Below are 27,828 nucleotides of genomic sequence, written 5' to 3' on the forward strand. Positions count from 1 at the left end.
GCTTGAGAATGGGTTTTTCACAGCACTTCCTTTGTGCCAGGCCAGGATTCATGCATTAGGCCACCCATCATATTGAGTAGATTTAAATACTTGGTGAGTTAAGAAGTTCTTTCTGTTTTTCGGAGACAAAGAGAGCTTTGTGTCATTGCTGAAAAGCCACATAAATAACTTGAAAACAAAGAGTTTGTCAATTACAATCTGTTCTTTATATTTTCAGGATTTGAATTTGGTTAGCCATAATCCACTAAAAGTCATCTGTAGACAGGAAGGCATGGGAAAAAGTGGTGCAATAGTTTCTTTCTGGGACAGACCCAGGGGGTCAGCAAATAGGGAGAGGTACACCATGCTCGAGAGGTACAATTTCCATGGGTTAGGACATTGTCATGAGGAGGAATAATCTCAAGAAATACAGCTTGCTGTCACACACACCCAGAAAAATCCAGGTGCCCAAATAGCTTAGATTCAAAAGAAAGATCTATGCCACTGTGAAATTCTAAAATTTAGAAGTCTAGAAGTTAATTTGTTTCCAGATATTTGGGTAAAAATTTTCAGAAAAGAAACATGCCTTTTGCTAAGAAGGAGTACTCAGAGGTAAGATTAGAATCTCAGAAGGTTCTCTAAAGATGCTCAGAAATATGGAAAATTGAAAGTTGAAATTCATCAACACTGTAAATTAATTACAGAGATGAAATAATCTTACAGAAAAGAAACAAAATTTACATGCAAATAGATAAATAATGTGAAAGATTTGCAAGTTCTGGAGATACTATCATTAAAAGTGATTTTTATTATTTTAGTATAATGATAGGAACATGAAATTTAGATCCAAAAGTCATGTGCATCACACAAAGAATGGATCTCTCTAATATATGAAAACTGCTGTTAATAAATTTAAAAAAGACCTATCACCCCAATGAAAAGGGACATGAAAAGATAGTTTACAGAAGAAAGACAAATAGTTCTTCTATATTTGACATAATGCTCCACTGTACTCAAAATATGACAATTAAAAATTAAAACTACCAATGAAATACTTTTCATCTCTCAAACTGGCAAGCATCAAAAAGTGTAATAAAACATTATTTGCAAGACTGTGTGAAATAGACCCTTTCATAATTGCTGGCAGGAGTGAAAATTGATCCAATTTCTTCAGAGAACAATTTGGCAATATCTATCAGAATTACAAAGGTATACATCCCCTCACCCAAAAGCTTTGCACCTACATCCTTAAGTCATCTACTCCCACATCTTGAAATGACTTGTGTTCAAGGCCTTTATATTGTAGCATTTTAAAAACCCGAGTATAGCTGACACACATTGTCACATTAGTTTCAAGTGTACAACATAGTGATTAAAAATGTTTATACATTATGCTATGTTCACCACAAGTACAGCTACCATCTGTCACCACACAAGGCTATTGCAGTATCATGGACTATATTCATTATGCTGTGCCTTTTATTTTTCTGACTTATTCATTCCCTAACTGCAAACCTGTATCTCCCACTCCCTGCACCTCGACCCCATCTCCTCTCTGTCAACCATCAGTTTGTTTTTTGTATTTATAGTCCCAATTCTGCATTTTTTTTGTTTGTTTATTCTTTTTTGTAGTTTTCTTTTGGATTCCACATGTGAGTGAAACCATGGTATTTGTCTTTATCAATCTACCTTATTTCACTCAGCATAATACCTGCTAGGTCCATCCCTCTTGTCTCTGAAGGCATGATCTCATCCTTTTTATGGCTGCATAATATTCCTCTGTGTGTGTGTGTGTGTGTGTGTGTGTGTGTGTGTGATATCTTCCTTCTTTCTTATCTTTTGATAAGTGTCCTATTGTTGGACACTTAGGTTGCTTCCATATCTTGACTATTGTAAATAATGCTGCAGGAAACATAGCGATGCATATATATCTTTTCAAATTAGTGTTTACATTTCCTTTGGGGTAAATATCTAATAGTGGAATTATTGGATCATATGATATTTCCATCTTAATTTTTTGAGGAAGCTCTGTACTATTTTCCACAGTGGCCGTCCCAGTTTATATTCCCACCAACAGTATACAAGTGTTCCTTTTTATCCACATCCTTATCAACACTTGTTTTCTTGTCCTTTTAATTTTAGCCATTCTGATACATGTATGGTGATATCTCATTATGGTTTTGATTTTCATTTCCCAGGTGAATGATGTTGAACAACTTTTCATGTAGTCTGTTAGCCATGTATGTTTGTATATATTGTAACATTTTTACCATGATGAAAGATTTTAAACTATTTAAATCCTCACTGGTAAGGGCCTGGTTTGATCAATAGTGAATCACTCAATCAATGCCCTACTTAGTTGTTTCAAATAAAAATTGAAGATGAATTCTTTATGCATAGATCTGGAATGATTTATGTGCAGAGTTAATAGGTGAAAGAAGTAAGGTACAGAATAAAATGTATAGTATTTTAGCATCAGCATAAAAAATGGTAGAGGAGACTTCTATTCACTAGTATATGCATAGAATATCTCTGCATAGATAGCCAACTAACTAATACTAACCTAATGATATTGCCCCAAAAGGAAAATGGGTGGGTGGAGGACAAATGTCAGAGGGAAATTTTCTCTGCATAACTTTCTGTATCTTATAAATATTGACCATAGGAAAGTAGTAGTTCTTTTTTATCTAAGAATAGTTCACATACAATGTGAATTGTTTTTAAATTAAATAAAAGCTAGATTAAAAAATCATCTAGGCTTGGGCTCCGCCTCTCTAAGAGTTATTTTAACCTATTTTGAAATACAATTTACTATTTTGGAATTTCCCTAGCAATAAATGGTACTTCTTGCCTATCACACATTATTTCAGGGAACCAACGAGAAAACAAGCATGAGAGCACTTTGTAGACTATAAAGTACTATGCAAAGGCAAAAAAAAAATTGTGTATATATAACAGTATTGACTGAGCCTACTGTACTGTAAAATAAATACCTATTTATCTTTACTGTAAAATAAATACCTAATATTCTAATAGTTTTGTTGAAACTCAGTTTAAGAATATCGTACAAATTCTAACCCATTTATTTGCAAATTGTTTATTCTGGCTCCAAACAATGACTTTTTTTAGCCTTAAACACAAAAAAGAACTCACCTCATGTCATGTAATATTAAAAGATAGTCATGTGTAACTCAAACAATAACACATTTAATGTACTAGGAAAGGGAACACCTAGGTGGCTCAGTCCAGTAAGAGTCTGCCTTCAGCTTAGGTCATGATCCCAGGGTCCTGAGATGGAGCCCTACATTGGGATCTCTGCTGAGCAGGGAGCCTGCTTCTCCCTCTACCTTCTCCCTCTGCACCCCCTTCCTGTTCATACTATCTCTCTCTCTGAAATAAATAAATTAAATAGTTTTTTAAATGTTCTAGGAAGGCTTGTGATCTCAAAAAATCCTACTGTGAGGATTTGCTTACCAGGAAGAGAACTTTTAAAGAATAAACAATTACCCAAAACATGAGAACGTATGTATATAAATGCAAATTATCATATATCGAATTTACCCTAGAAAGAGATAAATGCCCCATGTACATTCTAGAATGAGAATGCCATGTATGATTCATTTTCTTGCCAACTTCTGTTGATTGATGATATCTTCTTGTATCATTCTGTTGAATGAGATTCCAAGGCAAACTCTGGACTTAATGGGAAAATATGCAGCAATAATTATGTCTGCCATGTATGTGAGAGTAAGGAATAGTTGGAAGGCCAGACACAGTCACAACTGCTCTCTACATTCGCATATGTTTCCCCTTTCTGCCCTTTAGCACCATAATTTCCTACAAAAAGATTGCTAGGAAAGAGGTTCAAGATAGGATTTAGGCAGACTGGTAGTAAGAAAGAAAGAAGTGTTCTCCTCCCTAGACTTCCTTAGCAAGAAGAAAGGATGAAGAGATGGAAGAAAAACTTGTTTAGAGCTCAGTTAGTTTTTCACTCTGGTTATTATCACGACTAGTTCATATCAATACTACTAGATTTCATTTATATACAATGTAATCAATGAAGGTCAAGAAAGTCCAAACAGTAGCTCATTTAAATCAACATTAGAATCCACAGAAGTTGAATGATCTCCTTTTTGTGTATGTCTCCTTTTTTTTGTTTTGAGATTTTTATTTTTATGAGAGAGAAAGAGAGAGAGCGCCAAAGCCTTAAAATGTATATACTTTGATTCTCTATTTAAACTTTAAGGGTATGTGGTCTAAGTAAATAAACATGGCTACATGAAGAAGATAATTAAGGAAATGCTTGTCGCATAAAAGTTTATAGCAGCAAAACTTTTGAAACAACCTAACCAGCTAAAAATTGGGGATTGGCTAAACAAATTGTGGGATATCTCTACAAAGGAATCTATTGTCATACCCATGATGTAGCAGATTATCAAATCAAAAGATGCTCCCTAATCACCAATAAGTGACAAGAGCAATTATAAATTATAAAAGGAATGCATAATATAATCTTCTTTTAGGTGATACTATAATATTGTTGAAAGCCTACATACCAAAATATTAACAGTGGTTATCTATGGGTGGTGGTATCACGGGGGATGTGTACTTCTTTTACTTTCTACATATATTTATTTCCAATGCATTCGATAGACAAGCATATCCTTTGTAGTAAGCTATACTTGAAACTTCAAGAGGAGTAGACTTTGTTATATTCATTGTTTATGTCCAAGATATAGCACAAAATATTGCACATAAGTGTTCCATAACTGTGTGTCAAAGAAAAATATATTTAAACATATATTTATATTTAGTTATTATAAATAAAATTAATATAGGATATAAATATAAGAAATATATATTCTCTAAAGCAAGAGTTGTGGCAGTCGTAATCTCAGAGGAAAGCAATATGTCACCAACACGACCATTCACAGAAGAAACAGTCACACAGGTCAGGCCAAATAACTACAGTTAAAGGAAGAAAACCACTAAGTAATCACTAAGTAAGTAGAACCAGCAACTTAGCTAAGGAAGCCAATGAGTATACTGAGTTCTAGAAACTGCATCCTCCACAGAGGGCCTAAGAAATCCAGGCTCTTGGCCAACAGGACTGACTCAGGCCTCCTTCACTTCCTTCTGGAATTCAAGTGAAAATAACTCCTCTCTTCTGAGCCCTGATCAGTAAGCTTGTTTCACACAGCTAGGGTGGGTGCTTAGAACCCTCCAGTGGGCTGGAGACATTTTGTAAGATAGGGAGTGTAGTCTGGAAGAAGGAATTTTTGGATTTTAAATGAGAAACAACTCTGCCATTACCAGCGTGTGAGTTTTGCCAAGTTGCATTTTCGTTTTACTTGTTTAGTATGAATTAGAAAAATAGCTGTTTGTCACAAGATTGAGGACAAAATGGATAATGATTGAAAAAAATTAAGAAGTACCATAACTAGGTGTTAAACTATAAAATATATTATCTTTACTACCCTAGAAAGAAATGCCCCATGTACATTCTAGAATGAGAATGCCATGTATGATTCATACGGAAGATGCTGAAATATAATATGTACTTAGGTTTTGGAGACCAGATACAAGTGGACTTGGGTGGCAGCCCGGGTGGCTCAGCGGTTTAGTGCCTCCTTCCACCTAGGGTGTGATCCTGGGGACCCGGGATCGAGTCCCACACCAGGCTCCCTGCGTGGAGCATGCTTCTCCCTCTCCCTGTGTCTCTGTCTCTGTCTCTCTGTGTCTCTCATGAATAAATAAAATCTTCAAAAAAATGAGTGGACTTGGGTAACTAGATGAACACATGCAAATCTATTGGTTAAGTCTCTGCACGGAAGCATTCCTAGGTTTTTAGGTTATGACAGCCACAAATAGATGTGTTAACTGGAATAGCAGGGTGTGATTTTGCTGAACTTCGATACCTAGAGACAGGTCCCAACAACGCACAGGAATACATTTGCATTCCATACTTATTTTCCTATTATCTGAGCTCTATCTGCTATTCCACACCAAACAGCAAGCCCTTCCAGACAGCCCCATTTGTACAAATAAAGAGCCATTACTAATTTGTCATGAAATGCAGAAGGGGGAAAGTGTGGCACAATAAATAAGTGTACTGAACAGTAACAACAAAAGGATGTGAAAGATTGCATAGGTTAATGATTAAAATGATAGCCAAAGGGATGGAGTAGCTGGGGAGGGGTTAGGGATTCTTAAAGGAAAGCCCATTAGAACTATAAACAGAATGATCTTTTTTATTAAATCTGCAACTTCAACTCATTCAAGGTGGCTTTAATACAAGAACATAAGAGACAACACAGTGTGTGGCAAATGAGCTGTGATGTCAAGTGGAAATGACTTCATTGTTGGCATTGGACTTATTAGCTAAGACCTTGAGCAAGTAACTTTTCTGAGCCCCAGTTTCAATATCTGTTCAAAAAAATAAGAGAACAGTTGTAGGAATTACTGATAATCTATGTGAAGTGCACAGCTGACACGTAGGTGCGCATTAAGTAGTATCCATTGACAGTGATGACCTCTCACCCATAAACCTCAACCAATGTACCCAAGTAGTTTTATTCAAAATAAACTCCTTCCTCTGAAAACATAATGGAATTAACTAGGGAGGGGAAATCCTCTCCTTACGCACTGAAGGTGAGTCACTGGCAGGCAGGCCAAAATTACACAAAGGGAGTGTTTCTGATTTGAATATTGCTCAAAGTGAAAATTTTAAGCAAGATTTTCCAAAACAGCTTGGTGCTCTTTTGGCTTTTCTTTAAGTGTTGTGAATTTAAAGAATTTATTCAAAGTCTGTTCCTTAGAGTGCCTCGGCTCAGTCAGTTAAGTGTCTGCCTCTGGCTCAGGGACCCTGGGATGGAGCTTCACATCAGGCTCCCTGCTCCATGCAGATCCTGCTTCTCTCTCTCCTGCTACCCACCACCCCCACCCCTGCTTGTGCTCTCAGTCTCTCTCTCTCTCTCTTTTATTTTTATCTCTGTCAAATAAATAAATAAATAAATTTTTTTAAAAAAAGAAAAAAGAAAGAGTATAGGTAAAGTAAATGAAACTGTAGACATATGCAGACAAATATTTTACACGGCTGTTTTTATGGAACTGTCAATCAATCTCTCTCTCCCTTCCCCTGCCCTCCACACACACTAAGGATGAGCATCATTTTAGCTAAACTCAATGTCAGCCTTGCTTCTTTGTTACCTTTACCTGTCCTTACTCAAATTATTCTCCTCAGATTCCAAACTGGTCCTCACTATCCGATTGTGTGAATCCAAGATCAGACATCTCTAAAGTTTATTGTCTACGTGGCCATGACATTATTGTTTGGCTGTCTTCATTAACATGACTTCTATTGTCTTCATCAACACAACTTTTTTATTTTAGGAAGCTCTGGAGCAGAGAGATAAATGTTTATCGATTCTCAATGCTTTTTGAAACACTCCCCTCAAGACACTCATCTTATGTCCACCAATCCAAAACTAGTTTATCATAATCATTAGCTAATTCTAATCAAGCCCTTGTATTGAAAGACCCATTTTAAACTCAAACCCAAAAACCACTTAAATAGTCCAACATTGTCCTTCCTGCTCCAAGATGCTATTAAAACTTTGTCAAGGAAGAAAGCTTACTTACCATGGTAAGCAACAAACTCAGTTTTGCCTTAGCAACAGGCTGTTTTGGTAGTATTTTTAGGGAGCTAGCATTCAGCAATTGCAAGCCTTGGAGCGGGTGTTCTTAGTTTGATGATTATAGTATATAGGAGGGGGGTGTACGGGTATAATTTGATCTATAATAAGAAAGGTTTTTATATCTAGTGTTAATGTGGCTGCTGCCTTTTACTGTTTTCTTCTGTTTTCTTCTTATTACATTCATGCTTTACCCTAGTGAAATTCCCTTAAGCTTTCTTCTAAATGCTGTACTCTCCCCTCACTTTCCTTTGTTCTTCTGGTGTGCAATGAAAGGTCTCAGGCATTCCGCACATCTAAAAGACTACAACCATGACCCATATTCACTAGACAACAACTCACTGAAGATTATCATAATCCTCCAGAGGACCCTTCTCCTAATTAGCAGATCTCTCCCTGGTCACACTAGCTACACAGCTCAACCTGGCCAGTCCAGAATTGTTACATCTCTACAAGTGGTTACTGAGACAGCTTCACAGCTTCTGAGGACAAAGAAGACTGTCTTTTCCATGGAAGAACAATGCTTCAAAACATCCTTTGAATGGCTACTTTCTAACCTAGGGAGTCTCAACTCATGTTATTTTATTGCAGATTCCTGTTTCCTATTTTTAAATTCCCCTCACCCTTATGCCCACCAACTCCCAGCAAGTTGCTGCTTTAACAGGTGGATCTTTGCAACCTAATGTTTGTAGTAGTCAAGACCAACACAGAAATGCTTTTAAGCATTTTTATGATCATGGAGATTCTGATGCAACCATTGTAAATTATAAAATCATCATGGATCAGCAAAGCCATGCTGCAGTTTTCCATTTGGAAATCAGCAATGAAGTGTTTAAAACAAAAGAACAATGTGAAGATAAAGCAGAAACAAAGATTGGTATCATTGGTGGGCTAGCTTTTCAGAATGGTAGAAGATAGTCACTTTTTTTAAAATGAGGCAATGAGTGTAAATAATTAATAATAGCAAGTTATATAATGAATAGTTTCCTTGCCCCTTGTTTCATGCCTTTTTAAAAACTTTCCTTTTATCTTTTTGGTCTACTTTTTTAAAAAGTTAGTGTTTCATACATTTTGAAGTGGCATAACTAAGGCGAGGCCACAACAAAAATATAAAAAGAAATATAGAATAACAGGTAATAGCTGCTTTTTCTGCTATGGACTTATAACTGTTAATTTCTATTTTGCATTACTTCTCCCAGAATAAATGAGAAACAGATTCAAAAAAAGGACCTAGAACATTGAGATTTTTAGTAATCTAACCCACTCCCCACTTAGCAGAGCAATACATTGACAACAGTGGTGAGACACAAGCTTTTTATTATACATTCCCTAATTTTAAAAAATTAGCTGTTTAGAACATGCATGTACTATACATGCATAAATTTTATACATGTCTTATTATACCAATATAATTCATAAGACATGTATGGTACACAAAATTGAAATTTTGTTAAGTGTGGAGGCTAAAAATACAGAAATAGAAGATACCAATTTTTGTGTTTAATCCAAAAGATTTTCCTACATTCCCTGAGATGAACTAGTCTGAACTATCAAATTAGACCTTTCAAGGTTTTCCTTGCATCTTTAAGAAAGTTTATAATAGGGCAGCTCCGGTGGCTCAGCAGTTTAGTGCCGCCTTCAGTCCAGGGCCTGATCCTGGAGACCTGGGATCGAGTCCCACGTCGGGCTCCCTGCATGGAGCCTGCTTCTCCCTCTGCCTGTGTCTCTGCCCCTCTGTCTGTCTCTCATGAATAAATAAAATCTTAAAAAAAAAAAAAAAAGCGCAGCCCCCAACACACCAAAGTTCTAGATTCTCTCATCCTACCTTAAATAGATTAATTAATTAATTAATTAATTAATTAATTAAAAAATCTCACTCTCAGTCTTCATCTCTGGGATGATCTAGTTCTGCAAGGAGAAAAAGCAGCACTGGGGTGTAAGAGGCAGAGACACAGACAGAGGAGAAGCAGGCTCCATACAGGGAGCCCGACGCAGGGCTCGATCCCGGGACCCCAGGATCATGCCCTGGGCTGAAGGCAGGCGCCAAACCGCTGAGCCACCCAGGGATCCCTCAAGGGTGCTATTCCTGACAAGAGCCTCCGCGGCAGCCAGAGCAACGTCCAACCCAACTGGCCTCAGATCATTTCATAATTCGGGGGTGGGAGGTGGGGGGTGGGGAGCTTTGAATCTCTGTCTTGGCCCCTGGCAGACTAACCTAGGAAAACAGGCTTGTCGGGGAGAGAGAGTGAAAAAGTGAACCAGGGGACATTTCGGATGCTGGGGTGCGGCGCGGAGTCTCGTGTTTATTCTTCGTGCCTGGGACACGGCCGGCTTTGAATCAGAACATTAAATACACAGCACCGCAGCCTGGGCGCGGCCCGGCCTCTGGCGTGTGGCGCGAGGCCCTCCGCCTCGCCAGCGGGCCCGGCCCTGGTTCCGCGCTCCCGGGAGTGCCGGGCCCCCGCGCAGCCGGCGCAGCTCGGGTCACCCCTGGTGGGGGTTTCTCCGCTCCTGCCTCCCCCGCCGACGCCGTCCCAGGAGGAGGGCGGAGAGGCGCGGCCGGGCTTCCTCGCCGGGACCCCGCGGGCCTCTGCGCGGAGGGCGGAGCGGGAGGGGGGCCCGGCGAAGGCGGGAGAGGGCGAGCCGGAGGGGAGCACCGGGAGGCCGGGGAAGGGCGTCACTGCTCGCTCTCCGCTTCAGGAGCCGGCGGCAGAGGCGGCGGGGCGGGGCGGCGGCGGCGACGGGGTTCGCAGCGGTCCTCGCCTCCACTCCTCCGTGGGCCGCGCGGAGGGAGCGCGGGCGCGGCCGGCTGCACCCACCCGGGCCGGAGGGCAGGGCGCGGGGGGGGGGTGCTGCGCGGGGGGGCTCCGCGGGCTGGGCGGCCGCGCGTCTCCCGGACACTAGGGCTCCGGCTGCACCCACCCGGGCCGGAGGGCAGGGCGCGGGGGGGGAGCTGCGCGGGGGTGCTCCGCGGGTTGGGCGGCCGCGCGTCTCCCGGACACTAGGGCTCCGGCTGCACCCACCCGGGCCGGAGGGCAGGGCGCCGGGGCGGGGGGCGCTGCGCGGGGGGCTCCGCGGGCTGGGCGGCCGCGCGTCTCCCGGACACTAGGGCTCCGGCTGCACCCACCCGGGCCGGAGGGCGGGGCGCGGGGGGGGGGTGGCTGCGCGGGGGGCTCCGCGGGCTGGGCGGCCGCGCGTCTCCCGGACTCTAGGGCTCCGGCTGCACCCACCCGGGCCGGAGGGCAGGGCGCGGGGGGGGGTGGCTGCGCGGGGGGCTCCGCGGGCTGGGCGGCCGCGCGTCTCCCGGACTCTAGGGCTCCGGCTGCACCCACCCGGGCCGGAGGGCAGGGCGCGGGGGGGGGGTGCTGCGCGGGGGGGCTCCGCGGGCTGGGCGGCCGCGCGTCTCCCGGACACTAGGGCTCCGGCTGCACCCACCCGGGCCGGAGGGCAGGGCGCGGGGGGGGAGCTGCGCGGGGGGCTCCGCGGGTTGGGCGGCCGCGCGTCTCCCGGACACTAGGGCTCCGGCTGCACCCACCCGGGCCGGAGGGCAGGGCGCCGGGGCGGGGGGCGCTGCGCGGGGGGCTCCGCGGGCTGGGCGGCCGCGCGTCTCCCGGACACTTGGGCTCCGGCTGCACCCACCCGGGCCGGAGGGCGGGGCGCGGGGGGGGGACTGCGCGGGGGGGCTCCGCGGGCTGGGCGGCCGCGCGTCTCCCGGACTCTAGGGCTCCGGCTGCACCCACCCGGGCCGGAGGGCAGGGCGCGGGGGAGGGGGGCGCTGCGCGGGGGGCTCCGCGGGCTGGGCGGCCGCGCGTCTCCCGGACTCTAGGGCTCCGGCTGCCATCGGGCCGCGGCCGGGACGGAGCTCCCTGCGCTCCCCCGGGGGCCTCGGCGGCGCAGCCCCGCAGCTCCACGCACGCGGCGATGCGGGCGCGGAGGGGCGGGCGGGCGGGGGCGCGAGGCTGCCGCCAGCCGCCCGGAGCCGCTGTCCACTGCTGAAGCGCCGGCCGCCGGCGCCGCGCTGCCCGCCTGGAGCGACTCTGCTAGTACGGGACGCACGGGATGCCCGGGACGCCTCGCTCGCAGCCCGGACCTCCGCAGGCTGGGGTTCTCCTCGCCCGCCGCCGCCTGCTGCACTCGCTCACCCGCTTCGCCCCGGAGAAGGTCTGCCTGCCGGCCGCGCTGCCCCAGCGCCTCCGTCTTCAGTTCTCCGGCCTCCCCGTCGGCCCGCGTGGCGCTGCAGACCCCGGCGGCCAGGCGCTGCGGCTCGGCCTGCGCGGCGGACCGGGCGCGGCGGTGCGGGGCCGCTGCGCTGGGGCTGCGGGACTGCAGGACGTGCTGGCGCTCTCCCGCGGCCCAGTGCTCCCGAAGCGCTTCCTGCGCCTGCGGCACCGGGGCCGCCCGAGCAGCGGCCCCAGCCTTGGCCGCGCGCGCCCCCGCCGCTCCGGGCGCAGGTGGCCGGCGACGACCGCCGAGGCACCGGGGGCGTCGGGGAGCCCCGCTCGGGGGCTGCCGGACCCGCTCCGCTTTCTCTTCTTCGGAACGCACGGCTTTTGGGATGAGATCCTCTTCACTTTCTTGGGCAGGCAGACGGGCCGACCAGCGGCCACACGTCGCTCTGGTCCTCCTTTCTGTAGGGCAGCTGCAGCTTCGTGGTGGAGAAACTCTACTTCCACCTGCACTGGAGCCGCGGCTGGAGCACCTGGAAGCGGTGCCCGTCTACGTGACCTTCCTCTACGCGTGGGAGCTGTGCCGGGGCCTGGGCCTCCGCTCGTGCGGCGCTTGCTCCGGGGACTATTCTCACTACCCACTCAATTTCATGGGCCTCATCACCCTGATGTATTTACCTGGTTGGATATTCCTTAGTGTGTACCAGGACCTACTTGGTGTTGTGCCGGGTTCAGTACATACCAACTATCTAAAAGAAAAAAAAAAAAAAAGTCATTCGAGTCCCGCGAACCAATTCGATTTATTTTTACACGTTTAAAACGGAGTGGTTATTTTAGCCTTTTAATTTTTATACGGTTTCCTCTTCTAATATGTTTTATTCGACTTTTCGGTTTTTCTGACACTTTGGAACCTATGCATAATACAACATTTTGAAATTTTACTCGAAACATAACTCAAAGTACTTGTCAATATTTAAAATCCCTTACAAGCCCAAACAGCAAAACCATGATACCTTAACATCAGAAGCTGTAGTATATTCACTTATTTGGGCATGGGTGGGTGATAACTACTAGGTTTTTGTTGTTGTTGTTGTTGTTGTTGTTGTTGTTGTTTAAGAATGAAGTTATTCAAATCAGAAATTAATGATCTACAAGATTTGGTGAAATTTTCTAATTCAGTGATTTTTTTTACTTTCTTTTTAATCCAATTTCATTTTAATTCCCTGCCCTATTTACCAATCACTGCTGAAACTCAGTGTCTTTTATTCCTAGAATGACAGTTAATAACTCTTAAAGTGCCTCCCTCTAGCGCGCAAGTGGAAAGAAACTGACAAATGTGAAAACACATCCTATGGATCGATTTTTAAATAAATCTTTTCTAGCAACTCAGACAGGTGACACTGTGTTAAGATTTTTGATCTTCATCCTGGAGATGATTGTTTTTCCAATGTGGATTAGCCTTAAACGCCAAGTGTGTTGACATTGATCAGATGCTGTGTTATCTATAGTTGTAAACTTTTGTTGTAAAATGTTCACCTTATATGCCCAAAGGCCAAGCAAAATTTTATCACCCACAATAGCATTCTAACCCTAAGGACTCTTTCTACACGGAGCTTCAAGAACAGAAACAGTTCCTTGGAATAAAATGAACCTGAATGTTCATTATCCTCGCATTAGACCTAATTGCTTACCGTGAATACAGATAGGCGTTTTCAGAGTATTTCTGCCACGGCTCACTTGTAATTGTCTTTCTTTTTCCTTCTGGACCCACAGAGTTCTTGGGCCAAACCTGATGTGCTAATGTGCAGTATAAATCAATGATAGCTTTTTGGTGACTCATTATTGTCTGGAAGCTCCAAAGTTAAATGAGATGATAAAAACCGCTTTAAGAAATCATGTCTAATCAATAATAATGTACTTTAAGGTTGTTTGTTGTTTTATTATATTTAGAAAAGATGTAGAATTGAGTATAGCTCAGCCAAGGATGACTAACACTTTCTCAGTTTTCGTTATGAAAATTATGAGGAAAACTTACAGTTTGTACAAATGAATTGTTTCCGCTTCAAATTACTAGCTTGTCTATGCTATGAAAGGAGACTTCTTTCTGGTTTCAAAAAATATTTGCTATGGCAGTGAAAACAAATATGTATTTAGATGATTGTTGGGAATAATTTTGAGAATGTTATTTTAATTCACTATCTGAGGTTGTGAGCTAAATTATAAATAATGCAATATAATCAACCCCACCTGTGGAATGGATCGTGTCAAACTGATTATTTTAGCTAGTCAAAGCTGAGTAGCAAACCAAATGTTTGCAGAAAGTTAAAGTGTCACTTTATGAAACTTGGTCATAGGTAAAGGATTTCTGAAAACACTGGCCAGAGAAAAGTAGAAGTATAGACACTAAAGTTAGTCAGATGCTAAGCAAATATTTGTAATATGAATGTGACCCATTGCACAGGAATCTGAGTTAGGTGTGGCACCACACCACACATTCCTGTGAATGCTTAACCAAATCCTTGACTTCTAGGATACTTGCTAAATGTACATGTTTGCACTTACATCCTTCATATACGGCTCCTCATCCCTGCTTACCTGCTTACCAACGTTCCTAGGTTCAGAAATCTGTCAGGAAGTAGGAAAGCCTGCTACTTTTTGTTTGTTTGTTTTTGCTTTTAATGTTAATCCTATTTTAAAGAAAAAAACAAGTTTTCCATCCATTCAATTCATTCAAGAAATAATTACTGTGCACCCATTATTTGCAAGGCATTTGCCTAAATTCTGCAGATACAGCAATGACCCAACACAAACAAAATCTGTCCTTATGAAGCTCAGGTATTAGTGTTTTGGAAGTTATACTTAACTCGGAAAGCTACTGTTTTAGCACTAGGCAACGAGAGGCAGTTGCTAGGAGGGTCCTCATCAGGCTGGATATTCATCAGAATAAACATCAATCCATCATCTCTAAAACAAAAGTCCATTAACAGCCCCTCTTCTAGTTCTACAAAGACTTCATCCGTATGTATTCCGGAAGTGATTATCCTGTCTATGAACTCAGCACCTTGCTCTAAGACTTCTTGTTATGTGTTTACTCAATTTCTTAATTGACATTTTGCTATAACTGAAACTTGAAAGAAAAAACATGGCAAGAATCATCAGATCAATCAATTTTGTTAACTCATTAGCAGTTCAGACATAGAAGTGACAAGCCAATATAATAGTTAATATTTAAGGAACACCACCTGACAAAAATGAGCCTCTATTACATACATAAAATCTGAAGTGAATATATGTATATATCCACGTATATGTTTTAAATGAGTAACATTTATACATCTTAAGTAGATGTATATAATCTTAATATATATCCATATACAAAGTAATGCATATAAAATATGATCTATATCTCTTAATTGTAGATATATATACATATGTATACAGATACATACAGACACAAACCCACAGATTTTACTTAAACCTCTAGCAACCCTCCTTTTACAACCAAGACAATGAAACTGAAGCCGGAAGAGGTTAAGTAACTGCTCAAGTCATACAGCTATTGAATATTTAGACTTGAATCCAAGTACTCTGTACTCCAGGGTCTGTTTTTAACAGCAACACTGTCATGCCTCTGTCTACTGACCGCAATGATTTTGGATCTTCTACGGATTTCGCCTTGCAGTTTGTATTGCTCTTCCCTTTCACTATCACAAATGCAAGTGTAGATGTCTAATAACCAGGCACTAGTAACAAAAACACTCTATTCCATGGGAAATAACAACGATTTATTAATACCAGGATACATAACTGAAAATCAGCCTATTACTAATTCCTCAGGTAATAGTCTTATATTTAAGCAGAGCTCTGAAGTGGAGTTCTTCATTTGAAGTCAGGCAATCTTGATCAAAGAATAATACACCAAGAAGCATGATACCTTATATCACAAGCTAGGAAAAATACATAATTATTGCTACATATTTAACATAGCATTTGGAAGGATCATCATTGTGAGAGCTAAATGCTCCAAAAGTTAAAATTAAATTTTTTGCACCAACATTTATTGGATTGTGGAGTTGGATTAAATACCTTAAAGTCTAAGGAGTCCTGAACAGAAAACATGGAAGAAAAGTAACAAGTATGATTTTTGCTCCATGTTTAACTTCAACAACACTGAAATTTTCTTCTAAAGGTGCTTTAAATTTTAAATCAATTCTATCTGGGCACTGTATCTACAGAGAAATATGATCTTTCAAATTTCTCATGTTAACAAGGACATTTTTAGGTTCTGCAAAGACTCCAAAAGGTTGATAATCTATATCAATATTTCAGATATTTCGGTGTACCTAACTTTGAATATTTTATCAATATTTGACATTTCATGTTTCGACTCAGCAAAACACAACTTAGAAAAGTATGACCTGTCCTTTGTTATTTAAAAAATGTTTCTAATTGGTTAATCCTATCCTTTTGAAAGACTAATTTTCCCATACTCTTTTGAAATAGACTCCATTGACATAATGGACCTGGTTCTATTTAAGAGGGCTGGAGAAGAATTTTGGTAGACTGTTTTGGTTCTTTTTCCACTTCCACAATACAGTTAAAAATCAATATACTTGGAAAGGAAGTTATTGTCATGCTACAGACTTGGAGTGATAAATAAATCATTGTATTGTAATATCTGAAAGCATTTTAATAAAATCATTTTTTGTTTATATTAAAAGGCATTAAAAACACTTTAGATTTTAAATTAATTTTAAATATACTATCTCCAATATGTTTTCCAACATTGTTTAATGGAACTAAGCTCCTTTACTGAGGGGAAATAAAAGAAACACTCTTTCCCTCCCTCCATCAAACACATGCTTCAGTTTATGCTGAAGAGAAAGATGGCTGTAAAAGATGATGTTGTTGTGTTGCCAGGTTTTTTTTTTTTTTCTTTCTATTCTTAGACTTGGTACCAGAGGAACCAACAAAAGCAGCAATTGTTTGTGCGGACTTCTATTCACTAGAATTTGCCTCATTCTGATTTTTAACATTGAGGTATGAAACCATCACAGAGGCAGTGGCTTCTAGACACTAGCAACCCAATTGTAAATTAAACTGGGATGAGTGTAGCGAATTTTTCCCTAGAGACTTTCTCTTAATATAAAGAGAACATAAATTTAGAGACTTTTCCCCTTAATTCTTAAATTCTCTTTGCAGAAATGGTCTTTCTTTCTCTTTTCCCCTTAGAGGGAAAGAGAAAGAAAGAAAGGGTGGGAGTGAGGGACTGGTCTTTGACATACAGAAAGACTTGATTTTCATCTTTTAATGATTCCATTAGAATCCAAACATCACATGGACCAACTTTCCCATTTGGAAAAAATGAATTTTTACCATTATTAAGGAGAGTCAAGGTTTGAAAGAAAGCTGGTTAAACTGGTTAACATCCAGTTCCATCCCAGGCAGGAATTACTTACATGACATCTCTGACAGATGGTTTCTCAACTCAGCTTGGACTATTCAAGGCAGTATTAATTATGTTTTTCATGCAAAGACTGAATGAAGGGAAAGCTATCAACAGCTGAGCTGATAAAACCCACTCTCTGTCAGTGAAGGAAAAGGCTTTTCAAGGCTTTCAGGAGCTAACATATCCTGTGTGTTGCACATTGCTAATGTATTGCTTAATACATTGCTTGTGTATTGCAATGAAACGTTTTATAAGACACTCTTTTCTTGTCATTAAAAAATCAGTGTTTCATTCTTTTATCATGATACGTATGGTCTTACATCTTTCCAAATGATGCCTTCATTCACTGAGTCTAAGCAACAAGGCTTTGAGAACTTTGAGAGTAATTGACATTACTTCAGAGAAAGAGGAAAAAAGAAACATTGGCTGTAGATAGAGGAGTTGAAGGTTAAATGGTAGGGACCCTGCTTGGGTTGCTGGAGTCTCAATGTGGCTGGACCCAGGAAAAGCTTTTGGTTGCTTCTCAGGGCTACCTACAGAATGTCAACTGGGGGACTTTCCTGATAGTTTCTTCTGGCAGGCCTAAACAGCTGCATTAAGAAAGGAATTGAGAGGCCACAGGTGTCACAGAAGCAAGTAGCTAGCCAGGAAGGATGAAAGATGCCAATCGGAAAAAGAGAATTATATATTAAAGGGAAAGCTAGCTCCACTTTTGATGGGATTCCAACAGACAGTTAGGTTATATCTGAGATACTTTATTAACATATTATTAAGATCCATGATGAAAATAAGACTTGTTTCACAGGATCTCAGATTCAGAACTTTAAATATTTGAAAGGTAGTTGTTGTTGGAGAAAAATGGTATTGAGAAGAATATGTAGAAAGTTTACATCATCTCATTTTGATTACCCACTAACTTTTGGATACTAAAGCAAAATTAAATATGCTGTTGTACATTTCTGAGGGAGAACTATTTTAGTCTTAACCTTTTATTAGAAACAATGAATGGACAGGAAGATAAAATAAATAAGAAAATTCCCTGGAGTACATCAGAGCAAGTACTCAGATCCTAAGTACTCAAAAGCAAATATTTAACAAAATTTATCATTGTTCTTACTTGTAATGAGGATATTTTCAACAAACAAAACAGAAACAAAAGAATAATAAAGGCATTAATAGGAGATCTAATGAAAAGGATAGTATTCAGTAGCTTTAGAGAGCCCATGGATTATCTTTCTATGTAAAATAATTCAGATTATGAATGCTTTTCTAAGTCTTTATATCATGTAAGATTTGAATTAAAAGAAAATGTTGAGTTCATGAAATGCTGTACACCCTTAGTTTGGTGAGGTATCAAAATGTGTACTTTATTATGTTAACATTTATTCAGCAAATTTTCTGAGGTTATTTTTTTTTTTTTGCATGTGTAATGATGTGATTGGACATACTATAAAAGTTTTAATAATGTGCTTTTAAAGTCTCTACAAATGTACAAGTAAACAGTCCACAACTTACTAAAACCTAAAATTATGGTATTTCAGGGGCACCCGGCTGGCTTAGTTGGTAGAGCATGTGACTCTTGATCTGGGGTTGTAAGTTCGAGCCCCACATTGGGTAGAGATTAATTTTTAAAAAAATTAAAAAAAAATTTTTTTTAAAAATTAAATCTTAGGGAAATAAAAATAAATAAAACCATGGAGTTTCAGAATTTGAGGACAGAACTAAAGGTCATCTAATTTAACTTCCAGACAGTAGAATAATTCTTTCTAGATCCTCTTTTACAGGTGTCATCCACTCTCTTCTTGATCACATCCAATGAGATTATGATACTTACTCAGCTCTCGCAGGCCAAGAGAGCTGAGTCAGTATCATTTCTTTGTTCTATTGTTTTAGTTGCTAGAAAGTTCTTAACAGTAAGGTATATCTATAATTTTCACACATTTTCCAAGTTTTCACCCATCGAAAGAGGACCAAAGGTTTGAAGAAAGTTTCCAAGTGTGTCTTAATTGTTTTACTCCAGGTGAAATATCCAAGATCTTTCAGCAATAGATAATAAAGTGTACAATTAGAAAATTATTATCTACTTCAATCAGGGCACTTTATTTCTGCAAATGGGAACAACATTAAGCACTATTACCTTCTTTAGCAGCTCTGACCACTTGATTGTTTCTTTTCTTTTTTTTTTAAGGAGATTTATTTATTTGAGAGTGGGAGCAAGCTTGGGGGTAGGGGAGGGGCAGAGGGAGAGGAAGAGAGAGTCCTAAGCAAACTCTGCACTGAGCATGGAGCCAGGCTTGTGATCTCAAGATTCTGAGATCACCACCTGAACTGAAACCAAGAGTCTGACTGATGTTCAACTGACTGTGCACCCCAGGTTCCCCCCCCACTTCAATTGTTTCAATTGAACTTTTATTTCTCCAAACACTCCAAGTCTCTTGTAAACTGCTGTTAAGCCCGTGATCACTTTGTGTATATGCACATTCGTATAAAAATAATTGGCATGGATCTGTTCTATTCCCATACTCCATGAATTGGCTTGAAGTGAATGATAGAGAAATGAAGGCAAGTTGAGTGAAGAACAGAGAATCGACCATTGAATTCACTCTTCATTTCCTTCATTCCTGTGATTTTCCTACTCTCATTTTGAGAATGAGCATTTGTCATTCTTTATGTTTTCTTCACAGTTAGGAAAGAACCTAGCACAGAGCCGTACTCAAATTTTGTTGCTGATGATGAACTTATCTGAGCTTTCATGTCAGACAATTCAATAGTGGAAGCAGGAATTAGGAATGTGCCACATGGCTACATGGCCACACAGGACATTAATTTATGGAACATACACGAGACTCACCACATGCCTAGAATTAGGTGGAATTTGCTTAGTCTCTCCTCTCCTTCCCTCATCTGTTCAGCAACTTCTTTTGTCAGGTGCAGAACTCTATAAGAGATTTTAGCTACATTATAGATTAAAATTTATAAGCTATTTATAGAACCTAAATACCCTTTGAAATGTTATTTTGGAAATATGAATTTTAAAAAACCGACGTGCAAATGAACTAGTTGGTGGTATAAGTATTACTACATGTCACTTCCCTAAAGACTGTCTTGCTCAGTTTGCAGCTTACTGATACCTGTCTTGATTTTTGTTGGTTTTTTTTTGCTGATGACTTTCTGGATTTTGGCAATTTTTGAATAAAAAAGAAAAACAAAATTCAAAATTAGTTATATTTAGAAAATTGCTGCTAGTGACAGGTGGTAAACATTTATGTTTATTATCTATGTATCTGATCACTTCTTGGTATATTTCCAACTCCAAATATTATTGACAGATTGTATTAGTCAGGATTCTTCAGAGAAACAGAACCAATAGGAGATATATATGTATAGGTAGACAGATATTGTGATAGATAGATACAGAGATAGATAGAGATATACAAAGAGAGAGGCTTATTATAAGGAATTGGCTCATACAATTATGGAAGCTGACAAGTCCTGAGACCTGTGGGGTGAGTCTACAAGCTGGAGACCCAGCAGGGCCAATGGTGCAAGTTCTAGTCTGAGCCCAAAGACCTAAGAACCATGAGAAACAATAGTGCACCTTCAATTCAAGACTGGCAGTCTCAAGACAGGAAGAGCTGATGCTTCAATTGGAGTCTGAAGGCAAGAAAATACCAATGTCCCAGCTAGAAGGCAATAAGGCAGGAAGAATTTCTTTTTATTCAGAGATGGTCAGTCTTTTTGTTCTATTCAGGACTTCAGCGATTGCATGAGGCCCACCCACATTAGGAAGGACAATCTGTTTTACCTCATCTATTGATTTAAATATTAAACTCGGGGCACTTGGGTGGCTCAGTCACTGAGCATCTGCTCAGATCATGATCCCAGGATCCTGGAATCGAGTTCTGCATCAGGCTCCCTGCAGGGGGGAGCTTCTCCCTCTGCCTATGTCTTTGTCTCTCTGTGAGTCTCTCAGGAATAAAATAAAATCTTTAAATATATATGTTTATATACTATATGTCAGCCAGAAATATCTTCACTGAAATATTCAGAACATTTGATGAAATATTCAGGCATCCTTGGCTCCATCCAGTTAAGACATAAAATTTACCGTCATACAGAGCAAAACATTTGAACCAAAGGATTAAAAATGAGCATAAGGAAAATTGAGGAGGGTTTATTCACTCACCTGTTCAACAAATATTTAAATGTGTATTATGTGTTAAAAGCCAAAGGAGACATAGATAATTCTTCTTCTCATGGAGCAAAGATACAGATTTTAAAACAAAATTTTATGTCAGAGAAAGGTGCTATTGGAGGAGAAATAACAGACCGCCACCTAGACTGAAGAACATGGTGGCAAAATTCTACAAAGAGGGTCCAGGATGCTAAAGGTCCTGGCAAGAGTGAGTATCAGACACTGAGTAACTCAAAGCCCATGGAGTGTAGATTAAGAGAGAGTAGTATAGAAGGGTGAGTGAGCAGGTCCTGCAGCCTTCCTGGCACATTAGAGTAGGAGAACCATTTCCTAAGGGTGTTGACAAGTTACTTAGAGAGTTCAAACAGACAAAGGACTGATCCTCTTTGCATTTTTGAAAGGAAACCGAGAGAGGACAAGATGAGAAATAGAAAAAGCCAGCTACGGGGCTATTATACAAAAAAAGTGAGAGGGGCACCTGGGTGGCTCAGTGGTTGAGCATCTGCCTTTGGCTCAGGTTGTGATCCCGGGGTCCCTGGATCAAGTCCCACATCGGGTTCACTGCAGGGAGCCTATTTCCCCCTCTGCCTGTGTCTCTGCCTCTCTCTGTATGTTTCTCATGAATGAATGAATGAATGAATGAATCTTTAAAAAAAGTGAGAGATGGATGCTGGGCTGGGCCAGGATTGATGGTGGAAATGGACTAGCATATTACATCTGAGAGACACGTAAGAGACCCAGCAGACAGTGTGTGGTGATTAGATGCAAGGAGAAGGAGAGAAGCAGATGCAGTTGGCTGAGAAGTGACTGTAGACTCAGAGCCTTGAGGACCTCCCAGAGCAAGTGATAAGAGGAAGTCTGCAAGAGATGCAGGGATAAATGGTCAGATAAGCAGGTGGTCCAGAGAATGTGGTTTGGCAGACAACAGAAGAGAGAGAAGGAGGATGTGTTCAGTATCATTAAATTCAACTTGAAATGAAAGCAAATTAAGAACAGAATCAATGACCATTGTATTCCAAGATATTCAGGAAGAGGAAGCGTAGGCAAGGATCTGAGATGTGAAACTGAAATATACTGAGGGTTGCAACTTGGGAAAATGATGATGGTGGCATATGTGACTGGTCTGAAAAGTGGCTGTGGGGGCACCTGGGTGGCTCTGTCCACTAAGCCTCTGGCTCCTGGTTTCGGCTCAAGTCATGATCTCCTGGGAGGGGAGGGTGGGGAGATTGAGCCCCATGTGGAACATCACAGAGGACTCCCTGCTGAGTGGAAGTCTGTCCCACTCCCCTGTCCTCTGCCCCTTCTTCCCCCCCCCATCCACATGTCTTTCTCTCTCTCTCAAATAAATAAATCTTTAAAAAAATATAAAAGTAGAGGGAAAGGACTGGCCTGTAGGCAAAGAGAGGTAAAGGGTCAAGGGAGAATTTTTTATCTTCTAAATCGGGAGATTTGTTCATATATAAATGTTGCTGGGAAGGAGCCAGTATAGAGGTTGAAGGTACAAAAGGAAGGAGATATTAGATCTCTGGTTAAAGTAGGTTTAAGAATAATTGATAACTATGAGTGATGAGAGCTCACTATTTGTTTTCTAAGCATGACATGTATCAGTTTAATTCCCACAGCAACCTCCTCATAGGTACTATAATTATCTCCATTTTTACACATGCTGTTATTGGCACATGGGGTAGTTAACCACCTTGCCTAAGGCCACGAGAGGTAGAGCCAGGACTTGGGCCCAGGCAGTCTGGATCCCAAGCTGCATTCTCTGAACACCTACATAGTCAAATGGAGGAAAAACGTAAAGGGGCAGATAGAAAGGGAAGAAGAACCTGGGATTGGCTCTACACTGAATGTCCATGCTGCCCATATACAATCTAATAAACAAGCCAGAGAATGCATCTGAAACCAGTTCTACTCAAAGAGAATTCAGATGCTTATCTGTTGACTAACTTTTGTATTTTGGATTCAATTATAGATTTGTTTATTCAGTAAAGACTTTTTGAGCACCTACTCTGTAATAGGCACTGAAAATGCCCTGGGATTACAAAATGAGCAAATCTAGGAATGCCTGGGTGACTCGGTCAGTTAAACATCTCCCTCTGGTTCAGACACGATCTCTGGGTCCTGGGATCGAGCCCTGAGTCCATGGAGTCTGTGTCTCCCTCTCCCTCTGAACCTCCCCCCTTTCTTGTGCTCTTCCTTGCTCTCTCTCAAATGAATGGATAGAAAAAATCTTTTAAAAAATATGAGCAAGTCTAACATGGACCCTACCCTTGATACCCTAACTTATTGTATTACTCAGCTCAGGCCGCAGACCGGTGCTGTGAGCAGCAGAAACTTATTTTCTCTGTTCTGGAGGCTGGAAGTCCAGGATCAAGGTCCAGCAGGATGGTATCTTTCCGGCTTGCTGATGGCTGTCTTCTCACTTGTCCTCATATGGCAGAGAGAGAGCAAGGTCTCTGGTGTCTCTTCCTATAAGGACTAATCCTATCAAGATCAGAGTTTTACCCTTATGATCACATTTAAACATTACCTCCATAAAGGCCCTGTCTCCAGATATAGTGACATTGGGGGTTAGGGCTTCAACATATTCATTAGGGAGGGGAGGAGGGGAGATAAAATTCAGTTCATAGTATATATTCTTTCTTAATTCCCCCAATGACCCTGTATGGTGGTGGTTGTTGTTATTTTTTTATTATCGTTATTAATTTACAGTTCACAGATGAAGTGATTGAAACCTATCTGCCACACAGCTAGTAAGGGACAGGAATGAGACTCCATTTCAGCATTCTTTTTAGGTAACACATCAGTCTCTTAGAAAGTCCAGGGTGGTATTATTAGTCAAGAGGAAAAGACTATAAAAAAGAAGGAGCATCCTGTTAGTCTTAACCCTCTATAGTTATATAAACCAATCATCATTGGTTTTTATTCTCTCTAGAGATAAATTCTATTTTGTCCATGCCTAATTTTAACCTTTCTTAGTAATTATTCACAGATTTCTAAGTGAGCCCCTCCCCATTTTTATTTTATTTTTTCTCCAGAGTCTATTTGTTACCCAGAAAATTAGCTCTCTGGAAACATCGGATCACAGACACTATGTCTCCAGGACTTTCTGCAAGCTAACACAGAGGTTTAAAGGGCAACTACACTCAGAGTCAATTCGCTTCAATTTCATACAATATATCTTGAGATTAGTGTTTAATATAGTTGCCCAGTGTTATATTTCCGATGTATTATAACTTTTACTGGGTAATCACATTTCCATTAAGTTTATAGGGTATTTATTTCCATTTCAGAAGCATGAATTCCTAATATTATTTCTAGATGATCTATAAATAACTGTAGATATGCTTGCCAGTGTGTTGCTTTGCCTTTGATGGTATAAAATGGAAAACATAAATAACAAAGTATTTTGTTTTCTTACCCAAAGGGAAGAATATCTTTTTTAAATCCATAAAACTGTATATTACTTTGGAAGCTGTAAGCAAATCAGACAATTTAGACGCAATATCAGAAGGAAAGGTGGTCTCCTAGGAAACTCTTGGCAGTTTAAATGTTTGGTAGGTTCCTTCCTCAATTAAAGCAGAGTACAGGGGATCCCTGGGTGGCACAGCGGTTTGGCGCCTGCCTTTGGCCCAGGGCGCGATCCTGGAGACCCCAGATCGAATCCCACATCGGGCTCCCGGTGCATGGAGCCTGCTTCTCCCTCTGCCTGTGTCTCTGCCCCTCTCTCTCTCTCTGTGACTATCATAAATAAAAAAAAAATAAATAAAAAAATAAAGCAGAGTACAGTAAAGGGACATATCCCTTGAGTCACCCCATGTATTAGAAGTCATCAGCCTTCCCAAAACACTAGAGGTAGTCTGAGTGAAAACTTGTTGTTGGAGCAACTGGGTGAAATCCTGGAGCATAAATAAATTCCAGATTTTAACTTCACCACACAAATCACATTTTGGGGGATAATATGTTTAATTTCATGGTAAGAAATTCTGTCGAGGGTCAACTTGCTGTCCCCAAATAGTTGAAGTATGTCAATGGAAACTTCTCAAAAATGGTAAAGGTCAGTGAATGGCCTTTCTACAAAAATACTTTTCCAATACTAGACTTTCTTGAATAGGCTCATTCACTAAATCAGATAAATGTTAATAAATAATTTGATAGTCAACTTTACACCAGGATGAACCAATAGAACACTTGTTTTGTTTTGTGCTTTGGCCTTTTATAAAACACAGTTGGGAAAGGGTTGCCCTAAATGGATCAACTAACATTCAGCCTATGCCATGACTCACTCTGATCTTCTTACTGTTGGTAACTCTACAACAAAAGCACTCCTTTTGCCCAGGATTTAAACGTATTAAAAAAGTTTCTCAAAATTTAAGAGTAGTTGAGATTCCTCCTTTTTACATACCTTACATGCAGCCAGGAACCCAGAATCTCCTCTGATATATCATTTACGTTAATTTCTTTCCATTCCCTCAGCCTCCAGAGCAAACAGAAATCAACTACAATCTCATACATTACCTCCCTCACCCAAATTTCTGTACAGTTCAATGTTTAAACTAATCTTAGAGGACAGTATCAGGAGCTACATCTTCTACTGTATACCTAATACCTGTAGTTGACTTTTAGCAAAGCAACTTCATCCATCATATTAAACAGTTTATTTTTTATGTTATTGCTTTATATTAATATATAGATGCATTTCAGTTTTATCTTCATGTAGAGCCATGAATATAAGGTTTCATCCCCATTTCTGTTTATTCATTATTTAATATCCCTGATAATTTTTTCTCCCTCAAGGACATTTCTGTAAGTTTCTTTCATGTAAGTGCCAGAAACACACTTTCTGCAATTTCCAGTTTTCATATACTGTTTTGTAGAAGAGCTTGGTACTTCAAATTGTGGCATTTTTAAAGGTTTTTATTTATTTATTCATAAGAAACATACAGAGAGAGAGACAGAGACATAGGCAAAGGGAGAAATAGGCTCCCTGCAGGGAGCTTGATGTGGGACTCCATCTCTGGACCCTGGGATCACAACCTGAGCCAAAGGCAGATATATGCTCAAACACTGAGCCACCCAGGTGCCCCAAAATAACAGAATTTAAAGACTGGTGCTGGCAAGTTCCAGGACTTGGGGTAAGCAAATAAGCAGAAGCCACACTTCCAAGCAAGGTACACTGTCTGCTACTCATCCTCTGTTATCACCCCTCAGGCTGCCACAGGCCAAGTTTTGGAGTGTACATTTTTAGTAGAAGTAAGACAGCCCTCTTAATTGCAGCTTGCAAGAAAGCACTAGGACCAGAACTATGTCAAGGACACTTTCCCAGGAGGGCACAGATGTTTTGGGTGAAGCTCAGGTCTAATAGTTATGAATCCTTCAGTGGATCCATATTTTTTTATTCCAGAAAGTGTGTGTATGATCTGATTCTGAGCCTATGTACAGACGTACATGGGAGATCTAACAAGGGAAAGTCCTGTTACCTGACCTATTTCCACATTGTCTAAACCAAAAGTGAAAAATCCATTTAGCCATAGGCTATAGAAATACAAATAAGAAAGAAAGATTTACAAGTAGAATATCTCTGACTTGATTTATGATTGTATAAAACAGTATGTTTTTCTACCTGTTTTTCTTGTTATCTGAGAGTTGAAAGCTATCCACTTTAAAACAAATACAGCATCATAGAAAAATAACTTATTACATTACCTAATAAATGACAAATGTAAACATAATACTTATAAATATATATTAATAACTTTCTTGTATTAGTCTGGGGCTTCTTTTGATTACCTTGCATAGTATATTAAGTGATTCATACAGTTGAACTCTTTTACATGTTTTAGAAGACGAGCATATCTTAAAGTAATATGCTTAACGTTTTCAAACAGAAATTTGCAAGTCTTTCATCTTTTAAAGTGCCCTTGCTTTCTTTTTTGAATGTATTTATCATTCAGTGGCCCATAAGAAATGGTTACATTAGCACATTATAGTAGCATGTTGTTATAAATTTGTTGAGTATGGATATGGTTTAACTTAAGGAATATTAATTTGGAATAAAAATGATTTATGTATTTTTATCATTCAAATATTAATGTAGTCTAAGAGCAAGATACTTTAATACGCAGAGTTACTATTGAAAGATATGTATTTAGTGTCAGCATACCTATTCAGTCCCTGTTTTTGTGGATTGTTCCCTTGAACTTCCTCTATTACAGAATTCCCCTTAGTACTTCTTGCACAGCTGGCTTCGTGGTCACATATTCTTTCAGTTTCTGCCTATCTTGGAAGCTCTTTATCTCTCCTTCTATTCTGAATGAGAGCCTTGCTGGATACAGTATTCTT

General features: G+C 40.8%; 1 protein-coding gene across 1 annotated transcript; it reads left to right on the top strand.

The window, feature by feature from the left end:
• Positions 1-561: 561 nt before the first annotated feature.
• Positions 562-13,228, top strand: LOC144287613 (transmembrane protein 229A-like). Its single transcript, XM_077854811.1, has 3 exons — positions 562-591; positions 10,032-10,496; positions 11,500-13,228. Exons 1-3 carry the CDS (start codon positions 562-564, stop codon positions 12,655-12,657), a joined length of 1,653 nt encoding a protein of 550 aa, XP_077710937.1. The 3' UTR covers positions 12,658-13,228.
• The last annotated feature ends 14,600 nt before the right edge of the window (positions 13,229-27,828 follow it).

The sequence above is a fragment of the Canis aureus genome, chromosome 17, assembly GCF_053574225.1.
Source record: "Canis aureus isolate CA01 chromosome 17, VMU_Caureus_v.1.0, whole genome shotgun sequence".
NCBI lineage: Eukaryota > Metazoa > Chordata > Mammalia > Carnivora > Canidae > Canis > Canis aureus.